Here is a 22,506-nt window from a genome sequence, read left to right as displayed (position 1 = left end):
TTAAGCTAGTATCTCAAAGGCCAATGTTTAGAAATGTTTTTATTTATTTATTTTGAGAGAGAATGCACACATGTGCATACAAGTGGGGGGAGGGGCAGACAAAAAGGAGAGAGAAATCCTAAGCAGGCTCCATGCCTGCAGGGTCCAGCGCGGAGACTGACACTGGTCTCAATCTCATGACCACGAGATCATGACCTGAGCCAAAATCAAGAGTCAGACGCTTAACTGACTGAGTCACCCAGTTGCCCCTAGAGGCCAATTTTTATAAAAAGGCTGTGCAAAGCTTAAAAGAGCTTTTAAATATCACAAAGAGAAGCTTTGAAGGGTTTTTTTGCTTTTGGTATATGTGCTGCCGAAGCGAGCACAGGGTTTTTTTGCTTTTAACAGCATCATAAAAATCCATGCCTACTAGAGTTTTTCTTTCCTACTTCCCACACTTTTAGTTTGCATCTTTTATTAATTTCAGTCATTGATGGCAACTTTCACAAAATTTTTATCTTCGACATCAATATAAGGATATATGTGTATGTGTGTTTACATTTCCCCATCAGAAATAAGAGAAAACTTACACTTCTCTCCTTTAGTGCATTGCTCTTGCATGAAGAACATATAAACCACTGACTTAGGGTCTGCATATTAATGTATTTTCTGAGCAGCAACTACTGGTTTAAATAGAACATTTAGCTCCTGATGTTCTTTCTTCTCAATATTTGAAATCCTGCAATAATGTAGTAGAAAAAGCACAGGCTTTGGAATCACATTGATCTGGGTTTAAATCTCAACCTCCCACTCTGTAACTGTCTAATCTGAAGCAAATTATGTAACCTCTCTGAACCTTTTAGGAATAAAATATCATGATTCTCCATAGGTATACGCAAGAGTCAAATCATATATATATAGTGTCTGACACAGTGCCATATAACATGTACTCTGTTATGTAGCTGTCCTGTGTTTTTTTGTATCTCGCTTCCATTTTGCTCAATCTGTCAAAGAAATTTTGAGACTACATTTTCTTAATTTACAGCCTTAACGAACTTCTGTGGTTTTGTTCAACAATTATCGATATTTTACATCTATTTTGCCCAATAATATACATAAAATACTTTAAAAATAACAATATAACAATAATAATGCTAAATCTAGGCCCTAAAGTCACTAGAAATTGTTCCTTTTCTTGTATGGTTATGACACCAAAATGCTATACAGTTATGTAAATTTATTTCCATTCCTTCTTAAATTTTTCTTTTAGTTCTTTTTTTCTTAATGTTTATTTTTGAGAGACAGAGAGAGAGAGAGACAGAGAGAGAGAGAGATGGGGGGGGGGGGGCAGAGAGAGGGAGACAGAATCCAAACCAGGCTCCAGGCTCTGAGCTGATAGCACAGAACCGGACTCAGGGCTCGCTCACGAGCCATGAAATCATGACCTTAGCTGAAGTCAGACACTTACCAACTGACCCACCCAGGTGCCTTCAGTTCTACTTTTTTAATTTAATTTTTGAATATGTAAACATACATGATTCAAAGGTCAAAACTATATAAATAAGTAACAGAGAAATCTCTCGTCCGCTGTTGGCACCTTTCACATTCCCTCCTTCTACCGATAGATTATATATTGTTTCATGCCTTTGGGGTTTTTTCTACTTCATAATATATTCTGCAGATCATTCAATGTTGGTACATGTAGACTTTCTACACTCTCTTTTATGACTTCTGGAGAAAACAGCAACTTGGAAGGGGAATGGAGATTATTCCACTATTGAATGTACTTTAGTTACCTAGTCCCCTATTAACAGGCATTTTGGTTGTTTCTAATCTTTTGCTAATACAAGTAATGCTGCTGTGAGTAACTTCATACAAATGCCAGTTTATATTTTATGTCACTGTGTCTTTAGAACAGATTCCTACAAGTTAGGTGCCCGGGTCAAAAAGTAAATGCACGTGTAATTTAGTATACATATAATATATGTATATTATACACACGGGTTGGATACTGCCAAATTCCCTCCCAAGATTTGTGCTTTTGTATCCCTACCAGCAATTCATCAAAGTGCCTGTTTCCCCACAATCCACAGAACATATTATATAACTTTGGATTTTGGTGAGAAAGGCTTGAGTGTAGCTATAATTTTTAGTATAGCTTTGTGGGGGGGGGGGGGGGGAGCCGCACGGGCAGGGGAGGGGCAGAGAGAGAGGGAGAGAGAGAACCTTAAGTAGGCTCCAAGCTCGGAGAGGAGCCAGACCTGGGGCCTGAGCATGAGATCATGACCTGAGTTGAAATCAAGAGTCAGACGCTTAACCAACTAAGCCACCCAGGCACCCCTTAGTATAGCTTTTATTTATATTTCTCTTAGTATGACTGAAGTTAAATATCTTTTGTGTGTTTGTCAGCTGCATTTCTTTTTCTGTGACCTCTCATATCTTCGGCCCAATTTTCTATTGGGTTGCCAGTCATTTGCTCTGACTTCTAGGTTATTAGAAGAGATTAGCTAGGAGATCAGCTCTTTGTGATGTAAATTTAATTATTTCTTCCTACCTTGTCACTGGTCTTTTTACATTGCTTATGATACTTTTCATCATGTAACTTTTTTTTAGTGTATGGAATTTATCATGGTTTTCACTTTTTCTGGGATGGAGTCATAGTTATAAAATCCCCGTCTTACAATTTCATAGACTTTAACAATCTGTGCCTGTTCTGCTTTGTATCTTGCTCTTGAGAAATTTGTTCCTAATGTCTTCTGTCTACCTGGAAGCCTATAGGAATTTTTCACTACTTGAATGTCCAATAGTTTTACTAGGATATGCCTTGGAGTTGACCATTCTAGATCAATTTTTTCAGTACACAATGAGCCTTTTCAATTTGAGTCTTCTGTTCATTCCAGAATGTTTTCATGGATTGAAGTTTAAATATTAGTTCTGCTATTGCTCTTCTCTTCCTAAGAACTCTAATTTTTACATATTGTCTGTATCATTTGCTCTTTCTCTTTCTTCATTTAATTTTCCTTCTTCTGGCTATCTTCAAGTCTTTCCTCAATACCTCTTACATTCAGGAACTCTATTCTCCCTTAGGTATCTTGGACTTTAGCTTCATTTTATTTATTTATTTTTTTATTTAAAAAAAACATTTTTTTTTAACGTTTATTTATTTTTGGGACAGAGAGAGACAGAGCATGAATGGGGGAGGGGCAGAGAGAGAGGGAGACACAGAATCGGAAGCAGGCTCCAGGCTCTGAGCCATCAGCCCAGAGCCCGACGCGGGGCTCGAACTCGCGGACCGCGAGATCATGACCTGAGCCGAAGTCGGCCGCTTAACCGACTGAGCCACCCAGGCGCCCCTAGCTTCATTTTAAAAGATGATTTTTCTTCATTTTATTTCCTCAGTTCAGCAAATTTCACATCAGCAAAGTTCACTTTTCACATCTTCCTCTTTTTGTCCATTTGTTTTGGGGTTCTGAATTTGTATTTGAACTTTATCTCTGCAAATGCTTATCCGTGGATATTTAATTCAGGTAGGAGTATTGTGCTGTGGTTTTCTTTAGCTCTTATAGTTGAATATTTTGGGAGAGACTTTTCATCAGCTGAAATATTCTGACTCAAAATTTATGTTTTCTACTTATAATAACTTTATATGGATGTTATGTGCCAGTATCTTTTCATTTTGAAATGTTCTAATTTTCCTAAACCAGATTAACAATAGCATATAGACAGGAGTGAGGGATTCAGAAAAATTACTAGATTTTCTAGTTCAACAGCACCTTCTGTTGGTTTGATAAAGTACAGTTTTTTAAATCAATGATTCCTTTTTGGGTGAGAGTGGTTGATGTATCTTCTTTTTCATCAAGATCCCTAATTTCTACTCTCTTTTCTTACTCTTACCACCAGGTCTCCAGGTATATAGTGTCCCTTCCAACTCTCCTCTTATCTCAAAAGCAATACCTTTCTTAGACTGCCTCTTTGGTCCCATGAGCTTTCAAGTCCCTTCCTTTTATCTAACAGGTCTCAAATTTGTTAGTATTTCCTTCTTTAGGGTAGGGCTTTCACTTTCTGGAGTTATTTTATCTGCATTCTACTGATTCTAGATCTTGCTTCCTTCTCCTGTTCTCAACAGTGTCAACCTCATTTGCCACTTCAGCATGGGTGCCAGAGCTCACTCTGCTGCATTTCAGCATTTTCTTCCGTACATACCCATAATTTGAAATTAGTTAGGCAAGGATGGTGGTGGTTTTATTTGCTCTTTATAGATCTGTATGGTTTGTAAAGAATGTATGGTGAGATCTGGATTTAGAAAGTTACCATAGTCCTACAGACACCTTTAGTCACGTGTTATTTTTTATTTTAAAAATTATCTTCCAGTTTTATTGCACGTGATCAAAAGTTTGACTTTTTTTGGGGGGGGGGACTGAGGTTTTCTTTGTGGTCTAATATAGCAGATTTTTTTAAACTGTCTCCTGTGCACTTGAAAAGATGTATTCTCCATTAGTGGACTCAAACTTTGATATAAATCTAGGAGATTTACCCTACAGTATACTTAGTGGTACTAGAAAGGTGTGTGAAAGTCCTGTATTAGCAGATTTCTAATTCTCCTTACATCTCTTATAGTTTATACTTCATAAAAGCTGTTGATGTATTATTTGATAAATAGGCATTTTAAAAAAATCTTAATTGTGAATGTAGCCCTTAACTTGGACAATATCCTTTATTTTAATGCTTTTTGAATTAAATCCTGCCTTGTCTGATACCAAGATGAAAACCCTGTTTTAAAATTTGCATTTATCTGATGTATCTTTGGTCTTCCCTTGATTATTGTTTTTTAAATTCTTCATTTATTAATTCCCTTTATTATTAATAACTTGTATAGCTCTACCTTTTGTATACACAAATCCGAAAACCTTTTTCATTAAGTTGAGCCCATATATTTACTAATACATCTGATATTTTTGGTGTTATTGGTAACTTTTCATGTTTTATACATTTTGAGTATCTGTACATACAAATACTTATAGAAAATGTGTGCATTTTAGTTTTTAGCCATTATATGGAGTATGTAATGGCATCTCATTATGATTTTAATTTGCATTTCCCCAAGGACTCTTCTATGCTTTTCTCAAGAAAAGTGAAATGAAACCTAAAATCACTTCTCTGCAGATATTTATAACAGTTGTATTTGTAATCACTAAACACTGGAAATAACCCAGATGTCTCTTAATTGGGGAATGGGTTTTTTAAAACTGCAGTAGTACATCCTTGCAATGTAATACAGAAACAAACCTCTTCCTAGTGCAGGATAACATAAATACACAGGGAAACTGACTATGCTATAAATACATATTGTTATAAGAAAAAAAAATAATAAAAATGAGCCATATAACATTACATTAAGGAAAAGATGACACCTTTGAAAGAACCCAACAAATCAAAAATAAAAAGAACTCAGAAATTAGATGACTTCAACCTAGAAGTGAGATTGCCAGGTCTCATAATAAAGTCATGTTTGATTTTCTAAAAACTGCCAAACTGTCTTCCAAATGACTGGTATTTGCAGTCCCACCAGCAAGATTTGAATCCTGTTGCCTTGCATCCTTGCCAGCACTTGCTATTTTTTTTCCTTCCTTCCTTTTTTTTTTTGGCCATTCTATATGGGCTGCATAGTGGTATCTCATTTCATTTCCTCAATTACTATTCTATACTTTTCTCATTTAACACAAAATGGTGACTTTTCTCCAACATCATTAAGTACCCTGTATCATTAAACACCTTTTGAAAATACTTTTAACAAGCTGAAATATAGTCTACCATGATGAATGTGTAATAATTTATAAAACCATTCTTCTACCATTAGTTATTCCTTACCTCCAGTTATTCCCAAATACAGTTACACTGTGTTCGTAAAGCTTTGACCCCATCTCCATTTCCATAGAAGTTTCCTTACAAAGGGTCAGAGTATATATAGTTTTGTCTCAATGCGTTCTGACAAACTGCTTGTTAAATTTTTTTAAAGTTTATTTATTTGAGAGAGAGGGTGAGTAGGGGAGGGGCAGAGAGAGAGGGAGAGAGAGACTCCCAAGCAGACTCTGCACTGTCAGCACAGAGCCAGATGTGGGGTTCGAACTCAAACTGCGAGATCATGACCTGAGCAGAAACCAAGAGTCAGACACGTAACTGAGCTACCCAGGTGCCCTACAAATTGCTTACGTAAGTATTTATTTCCCTAATTACAAGTTAAATATTTTTCACGTAAGCCATCTGTGCTTGTTATTTTGTGATCATGAGTTCATGTCTTTTGCTCCTTTTGTCAGGGTATTGATGTTCTTATTTGTTGATTGGTAAGAGACCAGTACATCCTCCAAAGGTATAGATCCTACTTGACATGTAAAGCAAGCTTGGCCCACCATGGACCTTCCCATCCAATTTTTTATCCTATTTGAAATATGAAATATACTTCAAATGAGCAGACATGCATCCAATAACAACTGCATGCAAACTTGTTCATGACTCAGGAACAAGTCTTGCTTTCCAAGGAATTATTTTGTTTGTCACAGCCTGTGAGAAACAAGGTAATATAAAACATGCTTAAACGAAGACTTTGAGTACAGGGCAAGAAGAGGTTGTGATTAAATTAAACCTGTCTATATTCCAAAGAGGAAGTTGAGCTAGGCATCCATTACTTTCAAAGGTTAATTGAAGGCAGTGAGAACCGTTTTTACAGAGAAAAGGAAAGTATAAAGTAGTCCCCAAGTCTGCAAGTGATAGTTGAGGATCGCAAGCTACACACCTTATTCCTCCCAAATCTAATTGTGGGAACCAAACAGAATCATCAAAAGTTCATGACATTCTCACTGAAATTGTTACTTAAAAATCTGTGACAATATAGCTTTTTAAAAATTAGAGGATAAAATCCTATTCCAACCCCCATGTGCAAATATTCTGTGTTTCCTACCATTATACCTTTCAGCCTTTTAACCTAAGTATGTGGCATAAAAATGACAGGAAGTGAAGCAGCCATCTTGGTCCACAAGATGGAGCTGAAGGATGAAGTGGCAGAGCAACAGGTCAGGAGGATCTTGGAGACTCCCCACAATTTTTTGCAACAAAGCAACCTAATTAGCTCATCTTTTTAGATATGAAAGAAATTTGTAATTTTTTAAAATAAAATAACTTTATTAAAAAACTTAGGGGCCACAATTATTTTTTTAGGTTGTCACAGTACATACATATAGAATGTCACAAACGTACATCTTAACTAATACAAATTCCAAGTTGAGAAGTGAAGGCTTTGTCAAAAATACAGTGGCATATAAAATGTTAAGAAAAAGAGGACCTACAGTAGGCAGTGGCAATGAAAGTAGAAAAAAGAGGAAAGTGATTTTGGAGGTTGAAGCTACAGATTGTAGAGTTGGGCAAAGAGGAGAGGGAAGAATTTGAAGTTTTATTTATTTATTTTTTTAATGTTTATGTGGGGGGCGGGGGGGACAGAGACAGAGGAGACACAGAATCCAAAGCAGGCTTTAGGCTCTGAGCTGTCAGCACAGAGCCCGACGCGGGGCTTGAACCCACAAACTGTGAGATCATGACCTGAGCCAAAGTCGGACACTTAACTGACTGAGCCACCCAGGTGCCCCAAGAATTTGAAGTTTTAAATCTGATCCACTCAGAAGATAACTACACCATTAATCAAGATAGGAAACATAAAAGATGTTGAGTTGCATACAAGTTGAGTAGATCTAGCTGTCCAAAAATCTATGAGAAATGAGTGCTAAGAGCGTAAAAGAACAGAATTTGACATAGAATTATGGCTTATCTGCACAAAAATTATAGTTTTTTATTTATTTTTATTTTTTTACATGTATTTATTTTTGAGAGACAGAGACAGAGCCCAAGTGGGGGAGGGGCAGAGAGAGAGGGAGACACAGAATCCGAAGCAGGCTCCAGGCTCTGAGCCATCAGCAAAGAGCCTGACGCAGGGCTCAAATTCACAAACCGTGGGATCATGACCTGAGCTGAAGTTGGGCGCTCAACCGACTGAGCCACCCAGGTGCCCCCACAAAAATTATAGTTTAAACAGCAAAAACAAATGAGATTATTACAAAGGGAGAAGTCATAGTAAAGGCAAAATTATAGTTTTTCAATTTCTTTTAAAAAAGGCTAAATATATAATACTTCAAATATTTCCTTTTAAAAAGAAACATTTTCTCTTTAAATGAAATAATCTGAATGTCCCACGTTTTATCTCGCAAGCATTTTTTGTAGTTAACGGTCATCCTCATGACTCAGGCATTCAATCATTTCATTGATTAACAGAACACCACAGACTTCAATGGTGATTTTGATCTTCATACGGTTTTAAATCATTTTTTATTTTTAGTCACATTTATCCCCATAATGAACCATTTTGTTAAAGACTAGAAAAGTGATGGCAAAATGCACCAATTAATGAGGAATATAGAAATATTTCTGAAAATTAATCTCAAAATGTTCCCCCAAAGTAACATTTGTATGATCAAAATTACTGCAAAGCATAAAAAGGTATTTCAAGTAGTACTTCAAAAATAATTTTAAACAGAGATGACTTACATGCAAATTTGGTTTTTAAGTTAATGAGGTGGAAAAATCTATCATATTTTAAATGTTATTTTTATTTAAAAGTGCTTACACCCCAAAAGCTTCACTAATAAAATCATTTAGATTTCTAAAATATCAAATGCAATAACTCCAAACAGGTTGAGAGCAGTTTTTATTGATTTTTTATGAAGATAAGTAGATTTACTCTATATTCTGCCACAAAATACCATATTCATTTCAAAGGTGTTACTACATTTTTTCTAATTAAACAGCATGCATCAATTGATAATGGGGAAAAAAAATCTACACTTGTATATATATATATATGTATATATATATTATGAGATTGCAATGAAAATCCTTTTTTAAAAAAAAATTTTAATGTTTATTTATTATCGAGAGAGAGACAGAGCATGAGCATGAGCATGGGAGGGGCAGAAAGAGGGGGAGACACAGAATCCGAAGCAAGCTCCAGGCTCTGAGCTGTCAGCACAGTGCCCGACGTAGGGCTGGAACTCACAAACTGCAAGACATGACCTGAGCCGAAGTCGGACGACTGAGCCACCCAGGCGCCCCGAAAAATAATCCTTAACATACCAATGGAAGTTAAATCACTTGTACTTAAAATCACTTAGCATTGTTCATGCAAAAGTACTATTTAGAAAAATCTGTAAGGATCTTCAAATTATACATTACGAAATTTAGAGAACTGTATTCTTCAAAGAAAAATCTCATACTTACCTAGTTTATTATTTAAAAATTACAGAACAAATCAAGCAATAAAGTAAACTTACAGGTGCAGTATTTTGACTTTAAGCAGTGGTAAAAAGAAACTAGAAATTCTTAAGCAGAAGAGATCTAAAGCACTGGTAAGTTTGGTATTCATTTACTGAAACTGCTTTCAAAAAAAAATGGCAAATAAAGCATTATTACTTAAGGGCTCATCTTCATTTCTAATTTCTCTGAATTAAGATTTCATAAAAAGACCTCACAAAAAAGGATTATGAACTTCTCCATAACATTATTTGTATGCATAAACTGGAAGCAACAAATAAATTTAGTTCAGAGAACTGACAATCAAGTATTCTAGAAAGCAGGTTAAAAAATTATTTTTCAGTTAGGCTAAAAAGAAATGTATGTCCACACCTTCCAATTACTGCATTATTTTATTTATTCATTCAACAATTATACTTCTGAACATATACCAGATGCTATTACATGAGAATGCTATACAAAAATTTCAGCAAACAAGTACTGAGCTGCCATTATGTGCTCTTTATGTTTTTTAGCCACTGATCTTTCTTAGCTACTTTATGATAGCTGGTATTAACAAGTACCTTAGCCATCAACTCAACACTAAATTATTGAACTCTTGAAACTTAGGCTTCTTAAGATTTAAAAAGCATTATCTTAAAAAGAAAATTAGTTTTTAATCATTCAATTGTTTTACTGCTGTTGACTAGGTTGAGTCATCAGTTAACCTTGGGTAACTGGAAAACTAAACCCAAGGCAATAAGGCAAGTATCTCTGCTTTGATCTAATGCATGTCAAAACTTCTCATCAAAAATATTAGCCTTTTATCGGCTAGGTTTTCAGATCTGATAAATTTTCCTCCAAAATGAAAGCTAATGCGTGCTTTCTACTTCGATTAAAAAAAAAAAAAAAAAAAGATCAGGAAAAGGAGGTAATTCTTTTCTTCCTCCCACCCCATGAAGAGCTCAGAAGGTGCTTTTCCTTACAAACGCCTCCTTGTCCCTGACAAAGCAACCAAGCAAGTCAAGGCAGACCAAGAAATTCCTAAAGCTTCAACAGATCGTAACCAGCGAAACAAAGATTTGCCAAAGTTCTTCCTTCACTTCCACTGTTTCTGCAAAGACCACCACTTTCTAGATTTAAAAAAAAAGACCACTGCAGGAATGCTGGCTGCATACCAATATATAAAACTGCCCAAACGCAGAACTAGACGCCTACTATTACCAAAGGATGGCCTTAGTCAGAGGGTAACTAATGACAAGAACCAACACTTTAGCAGTCACTCCCTCGCAAACGACAGACAATAAAGATGTCTCTTGCTAACCTGAGGGTAGCGGTGAGGCATCTCCCTCTTTCCCCTTCTATTAATAACCAGCCTTCTTCCTTTCTGAATCAATCCATCAGACAACCTCCTTAGGAGAGTTGATGGTCAGTCTTCCGAGACAAAGATTATGGGTGTAGCTCTCTGGCACCCAAGGAATCAGTGTTAAGGCAGCAGAGCCCTCACAATGACGAAGAAACCAAAGCTTGGGATCTCCCCCGCCCCACCAGAACCACCACCATTCATCACTCTCTCTAGCCAGGGCTGAGACTCAGCCCAAGAAAACCTCTCCCTTTCAGGTAAGTGAGGAAGGCACCAGGTGTATTCCCTCCGACCCCTCTTCGCCTCCATTGCTCCCTCAGGACCCCTCCACACCTGGAGCCGCTAAGTAAGTTTCCAACCTCCAAGAAGCCCAGTCCTAGCCACACACAAGATGGCAGCGGAACACCTACCGGAGGAAACAGCTGCGCCACCACTCCAACGATGCTGGCCTCTCGACTGCAGATATCCCCATTGGCCCAGCCAGAGAGCGCGAGACAAGCCGAGAGCACTGACAGCCAATCGGGAGGCGGCGCGATTCGGCGCCGCCGCGCTGCCGGCGATAAGCGCGCGGATCCTCAGAGGTGTGGACCCAGTAGGGTGTCCAACCAATGGGCTCCTGGCCGAGTGGGGGGAGCTTTCGGTGAACGACTCCTCCCTTTTAGGATTAGCGTTAGGAAGGCCTGGACGAAAGAGATTGGGCGGTCCTCCTTCCCCGCCTGAGGCGAGGCGGGACAGTTGTTGCAGAGGTGAGGTCTAGTAAATGGTGAAGTACTTCCTGGCTTGGGAGCATCTGGGGTCGTGGGATTTGGTGGCGTGGAGTCGGCGAAGAGCCCGACCCGCGGGGAAACCCAGCCTCGCCAACGGAGCGGGCCCAGCGCAGCCTTCAGGTCTGGCGGGCGGAATAAAGCAGTGGAGCCAGTGGAGCCGAGGCACGGCCTTGGGTGGCCCCCTGACAGCTCCTTTGGCCTGAGACCTGGGAACGCGGCGGAACCCTCGGCCGAGTGGACCCCAGCCCTTGCAACCTCCTTTTTTCTTTTACCCACCTGCAGTCCCAGGCTGTAGGAGGGACCGCGGGCATTTTGAGTTCTCAACCCCCATTTCAGTTTCTGTCTCCGAGTGCACACCTTAATGTGAGGTGACTCCTAAGCAGCTGGGAACCAGAGGCTGTAAAAGGGACTGCAGAAAAATGGACTGCAGTATAAAATCCAGAAGCAGAATATGAAGGTTTAACCACTGACCCATTTCACAGGTAAGACTTACACGAGCCCTAAATAAGTAGAAATCATTTGTCCAAGATCACGTAATTGAGATCGGATCCTAAAGGCACCTGACTCTCATCAACCACAACCCAATAAGTAATTACCCATTAAGTAAAATAAGGAACAGTGGCTAATGAACTGTGCTCCTCATTATGTGGAAACCTGCAGTGAGTTCTGTATGAGGCCAAGAGGTAACTTTCAAAAGGTAGAGTGGAATAATCAAACAAACAAACAAACAAAAAAAAAAAACAGGCTCTGAAATCATCCTGCCTGGTTCCTTATTTTTTGTCGCTGTCACCGTGTGACACACTTTAGCATCCTCTTCAAAAACGTGCATGCTGGTTTTCTCTCCTGATTGTTATGCAGATTATTAAGTCAAGTATGTAGAAGTGTGCCTGACACATGGTTTATACTCAATAAACTTTATTACTGTCATCGTAATTAAGAAATGAGAAATAGAGAAGAAATGGTCACAGTTTCATAAACAGCCTGTTTTTCAAAACCAAGGCAACCATAAGTTGAAGCGAAATAGAGTGATTTAACTTTTCTTCTTTATGTTCTATATTTTGCAAATTTTCTTCACTAAACATGCTTTACTGTTCAGTAATTTTTAAAATTTCACAAGGTATGAACAACAGCGGTGAGAGCTTTTCTTTAAAAAACTATTAGTCTGCTTGTGTACTGTAGGTGGAAATAGGAGTTGGTAGAACCTTTTTAGAGAGGAGTCTGGCCGTGTGCTCCAAAAGCCTGTAAAACGGACTTTTAATACTTAAGTTTTACATTAAGTACACTATTAACATTCTCCTTTTGCAAAATTAGAACCTTACAGATAGCACAATCCCTGAGTTTCCCTTCACTACCCCATACTAAACACTTTGGTGCAGAACCTTCAAGTCTTTTTTTATACTTAATATTCTCTATACGTTCATGTATGCATTTGTAGTTTTTCAAAAATGGTGATAGTGGCATACTCTATCATTTTGTAGCTTTATTCATTTGACAGTGTTTTTGAAGTCTATACACGTTATTTATAGCTTATAATTTATGCCTCATTTTTTATGCATGCTGGGTAGTGTTTTAGTGTATGGCTGAATTGTTCTGTTAATGTAAAATATTTATTTTTGTCTCTTACTGGTTTTTTTATATTAAGTCATATCTTGTTTGATAGGTACTATATAGCACATTTTATTTGCCATTCTCTTTTTGATGGACATTGGTTGTTCCCAGTTTTTCACCTTATAGACAATGCTGCAGGGAAATCCTGGTATGTATTATCTTGTGTACATGTGGGATTGTACAAAGTGGGATTGCTTGGTTTTAAGTTATGAACATTTTTAATTTTAATTGGTCTTGACAAATTTGTCTTCAAAATACCTCTACTAATTTACACATCCCCAAAAAGGTTTTGAAAGTTCAATTTTCCTACAGTCTAGACCAACACGATGGGGTGCCAGGGTGGCTCAGTCGGTTGAGTGTCTGACTTTTGCTAAGGTCATGATCTCAGGGTTCGTGGGTTCGAGGCCCTCATCAGGCTCTGTGCTGATGACAGCCCAGAACCTGGAGCCTGCTTCTGATTCTGTTCTTTTTCTCTGCCCCTTCCCTGGTCATACTCTGTCCATCTCTTTTTCTCACTCTCTCTCAAAAATAAACATTAAAAAAAAATTTTTTTAGAACAACACAAGATACTGTCTTCTTTTTGTCCATGTGATGAGTGAAATTAATAGTCATTTTTTAAAAAAAGTTTTCATTCTCTGATTACTAAGTAAGGTTGCAGTATCTATTCATGTTTATTAACCTATAATTTATGTAAATTTCTATAATTTATTTTAAAAATTACCCATTTTTCTGTTGACTCATCTTTTTCTTAATGGTTTAAAGAGTTTTTTATGTGTCCTAGATACCATGTATCCTATACAATTTTTAAAAATTTCTTCGGTGTCAGAGCACCTGAGTGGCTCAGTCGGCTAAGCTTCCGAGTTTGGCTCAGGTCATGATCTCACGGTTCATGAGCTTGAGCCCTGCGTCAGGCTCTGTGCTGACCAGCTCAGGGCCTGGAGCCTGCTTTGGATTCTGTCTCCCTCTCTCTCTGCCACTTGCCTTCTCACACACACACACACACTCTCTCTCTCTCTCTCTCTCTCTCTCTCTCTCTCTCAAAAATAAATAACATTAAAAAAATAAATAAAATTTTCTTCAATGTCTCTGGCTATGTACCCTTTTTGTTACTATTGTTAAAATAGATTACAAGTCTTTTCTCTCAGCTCTTTCCTTGTCTTTTAACTTTATTTTTTGTTTATTCTACAGGTAGATCTTGTTTTCCTTTAAAATCTTTAGGTGTTTTTTTATGCATTTGTCACAGACATCAGTACAATAGTGAATAAGAGCAGTGGTGGCAAGTGTCCTCATCCTTGTGCCTAACTTTAATAAAAATGCTTCTAAGGTTTCATCATTAAGTATGATGTTCCTTGCTAGGTTTTAGTAGAGAGTATTTATCGGCCTAAAGAAGTTCTCTTTTATTGGTAGTTTGCTAAGAGTCCCCCATCTCCCAGCCTCCAGAATAGTTGCTGACTTTCATTGAATTGTTTTGTTTTCTGCATCTCAGATGTTGGTTTTTCCATTCATATGATAATGTAGGAATTTACATTGATAAACTTTCCAATGTTAAACTTTTTAGGTATTCCTAGGATAAATTTTATTTTGGTAATATACTTTACTGGGTATATTTTTACTTAACTATATTTGCTTCTATACCCCTAAGTGCTTTTGACCTTGAATTTCTTACATGCCAAGGTTATACTAATGTTAAAAAAAAAAAAAAAAAGTTAAGTGGCTTCCCATATATTTCCTGCCCTGGAACAGTTTGTATATGATAGAAATTATTCATTCCTTGAAAGTTTTGTAGAATACATCTATAAAACTTAACAGACCTGGTATAATGGGGATGAGGTGGAAATATGTGGTGTGTAGCTCTGGTAAGATCTTTCACTGTTGTTTTAGCTTTTTTATACTTTTGCCTCTAACTGGGATTTCTGCTTCTTGAGCCTATTTGGTATTAAGTCAGTAATTTCAGTTAGATACACGTGTGAATTGTTCTGTCAGTGTAAAATATTTCTCTTTGTCTCTTCTATTGGTTTTCATAATAAATTCTATTTTGTTTGATACGAATATTTCTTAAATTTGCTGGTATATCTTTTTTCACATAGTGTTATTTCAAGCTTTTGATGACATTTTGTGTAATTTAAGTGGGTCTCTTATTTTAAAATATCATAACTAGGCTTTGCTTGCAATCCAGTTTGAGAGTCCTTTAGTAAGTAAGATTAACACAGTCACCTTTTTTGTGATTAACAATTTGGCCTTTTTCTTGTCCTCTTATTTACCGTACTTCTCTTTGTATCTTTTATATCTTATTTTTCCATTTCTAGTTTAAAAAAAATTTTTTAATGTTTATTTTTGAGAGAGCGCACGTGAGTGGGGGAGGAGGAGAGAGAGGGAGACACAGAATCTGAAGCAGGCTCCAGGCTCTGAGCTATTTGCACAGAGCCAGATGTGGGACTCGAACCCACAAACTGGGAGATCATGACCCGAGCTGAAGTCAGACGCTTAACCAACTGAGCCACCCAGGTGCCCCTCCATTTCTTTTCTTTTTTTTTTTTTTTTTAATGTTTGTCTATTTTTGAGAGAGAGAGGGAGAGCCAGGAAGGGGCAGAGAGAGAAGGAGACACAGAATCTGAAACAGGCTCCAGGCTCTGAGCTGTCAGCACAGAGACCAACGTGGGGCTCAAACCCATGAATCATGAGATCATGACCTGAGCTGAAGTTGGATGCTCAACCAACTGAGCCACCCAGGCGCCCCTCCCATTTCCATTTTCTAATTGAGGTTGGCCCCAAGTTTTCTATGTTCTACATGTTTTTTAAAATATATTATTACCTCTAGGGGTGCCTGGGTGGCTCAGTCAGTTGAGCATCCAACTTAGACTCAGGTCATGATCTTGCAGTTTGTGAGTTCGAGCCCCGCATTGGGCTCTGTGCTGCCAGCTCAGAGCCTGAAGCCTGCTTCAAATTCTGTGTCTCCCTCTCTGTCTGCCCCTGCCCTGCTTACACACACACACACACACATACACACTCACACACGCTCACACACGCGCGCACACTCTCAAAAGTAAATAAACATTAAAAAAAATTTTTTATTTAAATTCTTTGACCCATCTTGAATTTATTTAAAAAAAATAAATATATATTACCTTTATATTTTCAGCATAGTTCTTAAATTTATATTTTCCTAACAAGATCCAAATTTAATTAGTATTAATATTCTCCCTATGAAGAAGAACTTGACATGCTTCTACTTTACTTTCTCTACTTTTGCAGTGATCCCCTCCCACCCCCCTTCTATAAAAGAATACAACTTCCTATGGCTATTTCTATCATTTTTGTTTCACTTATTATTAAAACCCATTTTTAATCTGTCTTTAGCATTAATGTGTTTTAGTCATTTGCTAATTATTGCTTCTTATACCTCAGTGTAGGTTAGTTTTTTTAATCAACTATGGTACTTCTTTATTTCTTTCAGAGAGTCTCTATTTGGCTTTTTTAATGTCTATAAAAGTCTCTTTTTTTAACCTTCTCTGTTGAAGTATAGCTTGGGTGAAATGGCATTCTGGGCTCAGACTTATTTTGCCTTAACTTACTGCCTCTGACATTTCTGGTAAGAAGTCTGATTACCAGTATGATATGTGTTTCTTTTAGATAATCTAGATTTTCTGGAAGCTTCTAAGACTTTGTCTTTATTCTTGATATTTCAAAGTTTATCCACAGTTTGTCTAGTAGTGTGTATTTTATCCTGCTTGGTACCCAGTGGACCCTTAGTGAGCTTATATGTTTTCCACTTTTGAGAAATTCTTGGTCATTATTGCCTTTTCTTCATTCTCTCTGTTTTATTCCTCTTATTTCCTCTGCGTTCTGAGTGAATTACTCAACTCAGTCTTCCAGCTTACTACTGGCTCTTCATTTGAGTTTATGCTGTTATTCAATTATCTATTGAGTTTATTCAACAACTATTTTTATATCCAAGATACCTAATTGGTTATTTTTCAAAATTGTGTTATTTCATGGATGAGATTTCCTTCTTTAGCTCTTTGAGGACGTTAAATGCAATAACATTTAATTGTTTTAACATTTTTTAAAAAGTTGTTTTGTGTTTATTTTTGAGAGAGAAAGAGTGTGAGCAGGGGAAGGGCAGTGAGAGAGGGAGACACAGAATCCGAAGCAGGCTCCAGGCTCTAGGCTCTGAGCTGTCAGCACAGAGCCAGATGCAGGGCTTTAACTCAAGAACTACGAGATCATGACCTGAGCTGAAGTCAGACGCTCAACTGACTTACTGAGCCTCCCAGGTGCCCCTTTAATGTTTATTTTTGAGAGAGAGAGACAGAGACAGAGACAGAGACAGAGACAGAGACACCAAGACAGAATCTGAAGCAGGCTCCAAGCTCTTAGCTGTTTGCACAGAACCCGAAGTGGGGCTCAAACTCCCAAGCCATGAGATCATGATGCTTAACAAACTGAGTCACCCAGGTGCCTTAATAGCATTTGTTTTAAAATTATTTTCATGATGCTCTGTTTTCCTCTTGACGATAAGCCCATCTTTCGGTGGGCTGGTTAAGTCTCTTTTTGATGGTGTAGCTTTCCTTGGGTATTTGATGACTCTGAGTTGTGCATTCATCTTCTCTGAGAGGATTTGCTGTGTTACGATGGTGGTTGGCATTATCTCTTCAGCTTCCCATCTGTTTCTTTTCCCTAGGGAGGTCTCACAGACTTGGTCCATAGAAAATTCCCTCTTTGTCTTTAGCATGACTATATTTTTTAATTTTAAAAAATCTGACATTTGGGTTTGGTGTGGGAGTGGGAGCAGAATTTATCATATGTTGATTAATATCTTGAGACTGAGAATTATTGATCGCTTTTTGACCTATTAGTTCCATCTCTAAGTGTATTCCTTGAGGAAATAATCAGAGATATGCATAAAGTATATTCCAGCATTTATCATTTTGAAAAAATGGAAATAATCTAAATCCCCAATATAGAGGTTTATTTACAGTACTAATTAATAATTTATTAAAATTTAATTACTAAAAGTTTTGAGTGTACTATAATATGTGGTTTATTGACCAAAGTACATTATACAGCCACTTAAAAGTCATATTATAGAAAAATATTAACGAGGGGGAAAAGTGCAAGATATGTTACCAGTAGAAGGTTATTAAGAAATTGTATACACTAAAATCCAAAATTTATTTTTAAAGTATATATACTGAAAGAATAATAATTGCTAGTGTTTATTGAGTCCTTTGTATGTGCCAGGCACCATTCTAAGTAACTCTTATCCTCACAACATGCCTTTGAGGTAATTAGCGCTATTATCCCCATTTTAAAAGTTTTTATAAAGTATTCATTAAAAATTTAAAGAGTTAAAAAAGTAAATGGGGCACCTGGGTGGCTCAGTTGGTTAAGTGTCCGACTTTGGCTCCAGTCACAATCTCGTGGTTTATGAGTTCAAGCCCTGTGTCGGGCTCTGTGCTGACAGCTCAGAGCCTGGAGCCTGCTTCTGATTCTCCTGTCTCCTGTCTCCTGTCTCCTGTCTCTGCGCCTCCCATGCTTATGCTCTGTCTCTCTGTCTCTCAACAATAAATAAACATTAACAAAAAAGTTAAAAGTTAAGTAAAAAAATGGGGATAGTTTATGTTAACTGACAGTATTTTAAATATGGGTGATAATTTCTCTGTAATTTCATAATTTTGATATTTTACACATATTTCCAGTTAATATGTATTCTTGTTTCTATAATAGTTTATGCTATTTTAAAAGATACAGGCATTGTTATAACAGTCTTTTTTTTCTTATATATATTTTATTCTTTACAAATATATACCAATCTTTGTTGTTTTCTTTACAGAATGTTTCATGCATCCATGGACCAAAAGATGGAGTTGGTTTTTGTTTTTAAAAAAGATATTGTCAATGATCTGATATGACTATAAATACTTGCTTGATGAAATTGCATGGACTTTTCATCAGGTTGGACTAGCGGTCATTTTTCAAAGTTTCTTCAACCACAGTTACATTTGAAAATTCAAGTATCCAAGAACATTGGGCTTAGAATGCCATAATGATGTGTTTTCTCTGAGAACTACAAATTTCATAGATACCACAGTTGGATTCCAGTTATATTCTCCTATCAAAGTGATTTCAGTCCATTGATAAAGTTAATTTTGAAGACTTTTGTTTATAAACAACACCAAAAGATGGGAGAAAAAAATGGTACGTTTGGAAAACCATTGTTAAGCGTTATGTTTAAAAGTATGTAGACTACTTAATTTAGCCAAATTGTGGAATTTTCAAGGTTTTTCACTGCAAGTGACGGTTCTACATTTGAAGGAATTTAGGACTTATTCTCATGTAGCCAACATTTTGATAGTCGATAATTAATTGTGTATCTGTAAAGCTAAGTCAGTTCTTTAATGTACTTTTGTAAAATTATTCTTTACTTTTTAGAACACTTTTAGATTTACTTTTTAAAGAAAAATTGAGAGGATAGTACAGAAAGTTCCCATATCTTCTACATCCACTTTTACTGATGATTAACATCTTATTTTTGTCTGGTACATTTGTTACAATTAATGAACCATTATTATTAACTGAGGTCCATAGTTTATTCATATTTCCTTAGTTCTTACTTGATGTCTTTTTCTGTTCCAGTATCCCACATTGTATTTACTTGTCATATCTCCATAGGGCCCTCTTAGATATAACAGTTGCTCAGACTTGTTTTTTATTTTGTAGTATTTTGTATCTAAGTATTTTGTAGGATACCCCTCTATTGGAATTACTGTTTTATTTATTTTTCTCATGATTAGACTGGGGTTACGAGTTTTGGGAAGAAGACCATAGTGGTAAAGTGCCATTTTTACCACATTATGCCAAGAGTACATGATATCAACATACTTTCTCTCTCATTGATACTGAGCTTGATCACCTGGCTGACATAGTGTTATGTCAGACATAGTGTTATGTTTCTCCACTGTAAATTACTTTTTTCTCTCCCTTTGCTTCCCTGCTGTACTTTTGATAGGAAATCCCCATATATAGTTCATATTCAAGGAATGGGGATTATGCTCCCCATCTTTGAGAATGGAATATCTACATTAATTATTTGGAATTCTTCTCCAAGGGAGATTTAGCTCCTTTCTCCCATTTATGTATTTATTCAGTCATTTATTTATATCAGTGTAGAGTCACAGGTACTTCTGCATTCAGTCTATTGTGATATGTTGCTTTGGTTGAAATGTATAAAGAAAATGAAGCTTCACACAGACAAAAAGTTGAAAAAAGGAAGAGTATTAATAGCCTTTCAGCTAATTGTGGACTTTTTTTTGGATACAACTATAAAACTCAACAAGTAGTTACTCCTTCCAGGTCAGTTGTAGTGTGAAATTTGAACACATATCTGTGAGTTTTTTAACACTCTGTTACAGAAAATCTATTGCACATTGAATAGGTGTTTTATGATTTTATAATATGCATTGGCCACTTGGAAAATATTGGTTCAATGAATCATGCAGATTTTCCAGATATTGACACATTTCATCATACAATATTAAAAAAATCACATTTGTTAATATTGCTACCCATTTCCTTGAAAAGTGATTAATTATTGAGAAGCTATCAGGCTTACCAGGGCACATGTAAAGTTTACAAATTTCCAATTTTAACTTGGTAGTGTGAATTTTATCATTAGCAACAAATGCTGTCAATATTGAACTTCAGCTGGTAGGCTCACTTTTTTTTTTTTTTTTTTTTTCAAGAAAATGTGTGTTAAACACCCAAGTCTAAAAATACTATAATTTTTATTAGTACTTTTAAGTAAAAATAGTTTTCCATGAAAAAAATTAGCTGGTTTGGCCTGTAATTCAAACAGTCTCACTAGTGCTTTTGCTTGAGACAGCCATTGTACTGTGGTAACCATTTATATTGCTTTATTAAGGATATTCTTAAGTGAAATTGATGGTGAAAAATATACTGGTACTATACTAGAAAATTTGCTGGTAGCTTGGTGCCATCCCCTTGATTCATGCTAAGACATACTGACTTTTACTCACCAATGCTTTTGTACCATCAGTTAAAGTCATTCTAGAAAAAAAAAGAGAGCAAATAATGTCTTTTTTTTATTCATTAAATTTTTAACATCTATTCATTTTTGATAGAGACAGAGTGGGAGCAGGGGAGGGGCAGAGAGAGAGGGAGACACAGAATCCAAAGCAGGCTCTGGGCTCTGAGCTGTCAACACAGAGCCTAACATGGGGCTTGAACCCACAGACCATGAGATCATGACCTGAGCTGAAGGCAGATGCTCAACTGGCTGGGCCACGCAGGTGCCCCAACTCCTTAAATCCTTTAAAACTCCATTGAAAAGCATTGTAGAATATATAAGTAAATATTCTATATCAATAAATAGATATAATAAGATTAACTGTAAGATTCAATGGAATAATGCCAACGTTATAAAAATTCATATACATATTCAACACAACTTGAAAATAAAGCTCCATGGGTGCTCGGGTGGCTCAGTCAGTTAAGTGTCATCTCTTGGTTTCGGCTCAGGTCGTGATCTCAGGGTTCATGAGGTCCAGCCCCGCTTCAAGCTCATGCCGATGGCACGAAGCATGCTTGGGATTCTCTCTCTCCCTCTCTCTCTCTCTGCCCCTCCCATGCTTGCACCCTTCTTTCTCTCAAAACAAATAAACTTAAAAAAAAAAAGGAAAGAAAAGAAAAGAAAACGCCAGTATGGGGAACTCTAAACTGACTCTAAAATTTAAGCCATGAAGTGTCTGAAAAAGAATGGGTAAGTGTATGCACTTCATCTACAAGATACTTAAAAATCTCTAAATTAAAAAGTGTACTTGCAGAGGTGCCTGGGTAGCTCAGTCGGTTAAGCGGCCGACCAAGAGCAAATAATGTCTTAGTATTACTATTAAAATAATTTGACCTAGCATATTCTCTGAAAGGATTTGGGGACCCCAAGGGCTCATAGATCACACTTTGCTAATCACGGACTCAGAGACATCATAGAGATCTTCTAGACCAATGCCCTGAAGCACCTCCAGGGATATATATATATATATATGTATGTATGTATGTATGTGTGTGTGTGTGTGTAGGGATGGATATATATATATGTATGTGTGTGTGTGTGTATATATATATATATATATATATCCTATTATCAGTGTACTTCGTTAGTACTCCAAAAACAGGTGTCTAGCAAATAACTCATCTAGCTGTGATTCTTGAGTATTGCCTTTTTACATAGACAGTGTATGTCAAGGGAGATTGAGAGACACAATATAATGTAAGTATATAATTTGTCTTTCTTCTTTCCAAAGCAACTATACTTCCCACTTAGTGATTATGTCCCTGCAATAGTCATATGTAGCTAAGGGAGCAAGTTAGGACAACAGTAGAATAATGAGGTGGTATTCTTCATTTCTACAGGCAAGTAGCAATATTAGTATACTGATTTGA

General features: G+C 36.8%; 2 protein-coding genes across 10 annotated transcripts in view; one reads left to right on the top strand and one right to left on the bottom strand.

Annotated features, from left to right (window-relative positions):
• Positions 1-11,157, bottom strand: part of CAB39L (calcium binding protein 39 like) — a 129,819-nt gene extending 118,662 nt beyond the window's left edge. For 3 of the 6 annotated variants that reach the window (XM_049646897.1, XM_049646893.1, XM_049646896.1), the window contains exons 1-2: positions 11,083-11,157; positions 570-718 (exon numbers count right to left, since the gene is read on the bottom strand). The gene's annotated coding sequence lies outside the window, so the exon portion shown is untranslated. Of the gene's footprint in view, positions 1-569; positions 719-10,633; positions 11,057-11,082 lie in introns of those variants that run through there. The other 3 variants (XM_049646894.1, XM_049646895.1, XM_049646898.1) reach the window with 3 other exon arrangements.
• A 66-nt stretch (positions 11,158-11,223) lies between these two features.
• SETDB2 (SET domain bifurcated histone lysine methyltransferase 2) overlaps positions 11,224-22,506 on the top strand; it is a 58,935-nt gene continuing 47,652 nt past the window's right edge. Inside the window, exons 1-3 of one of the 4 annotated variants that reach the window (XM_049646886.1) lie at positions 11,224-11,921; positions 13,100-13,195; positions 18,881-19,245. In XM_049646886.1, coding sequence (XP_049502843.1) covers positions 19,230-19,245 — 16 coding nt within the window. In that variant the 5' untranslated portion in view covers positions 11,224-11,921; positions 13,100-13,195; positions 18,881-19,229. The remainder of the gene's footprint in view (positions 11,922-13,099; positions 13,196-18,880; positions 19,246-22,506) is intronic. The other 3 variants (XM_049646889.1, XM_049646888.1, XM_049646887.1) reach the window with 3 other exon arrangements.

This window comes from Panthera uncia (assembly GCF_023721935.1).
Source record: "Panthera uncia isolate 11264 chromosome A1 unlocalized genomic scaffold, Puncia_PCG_1.0 HiC_scaffold_16, whole genome shotgun sequence".
Lineage (NCBI taxonomy): Eukaryota > Metazoa > Chordata > Mammalia > Carnivora > Felidae > Panthera > Panthera uncia.
Note: the sequence above shows the minus strand (reverse complement) of the source record. Positions and strands in the feature narration are given on the sequence as shown.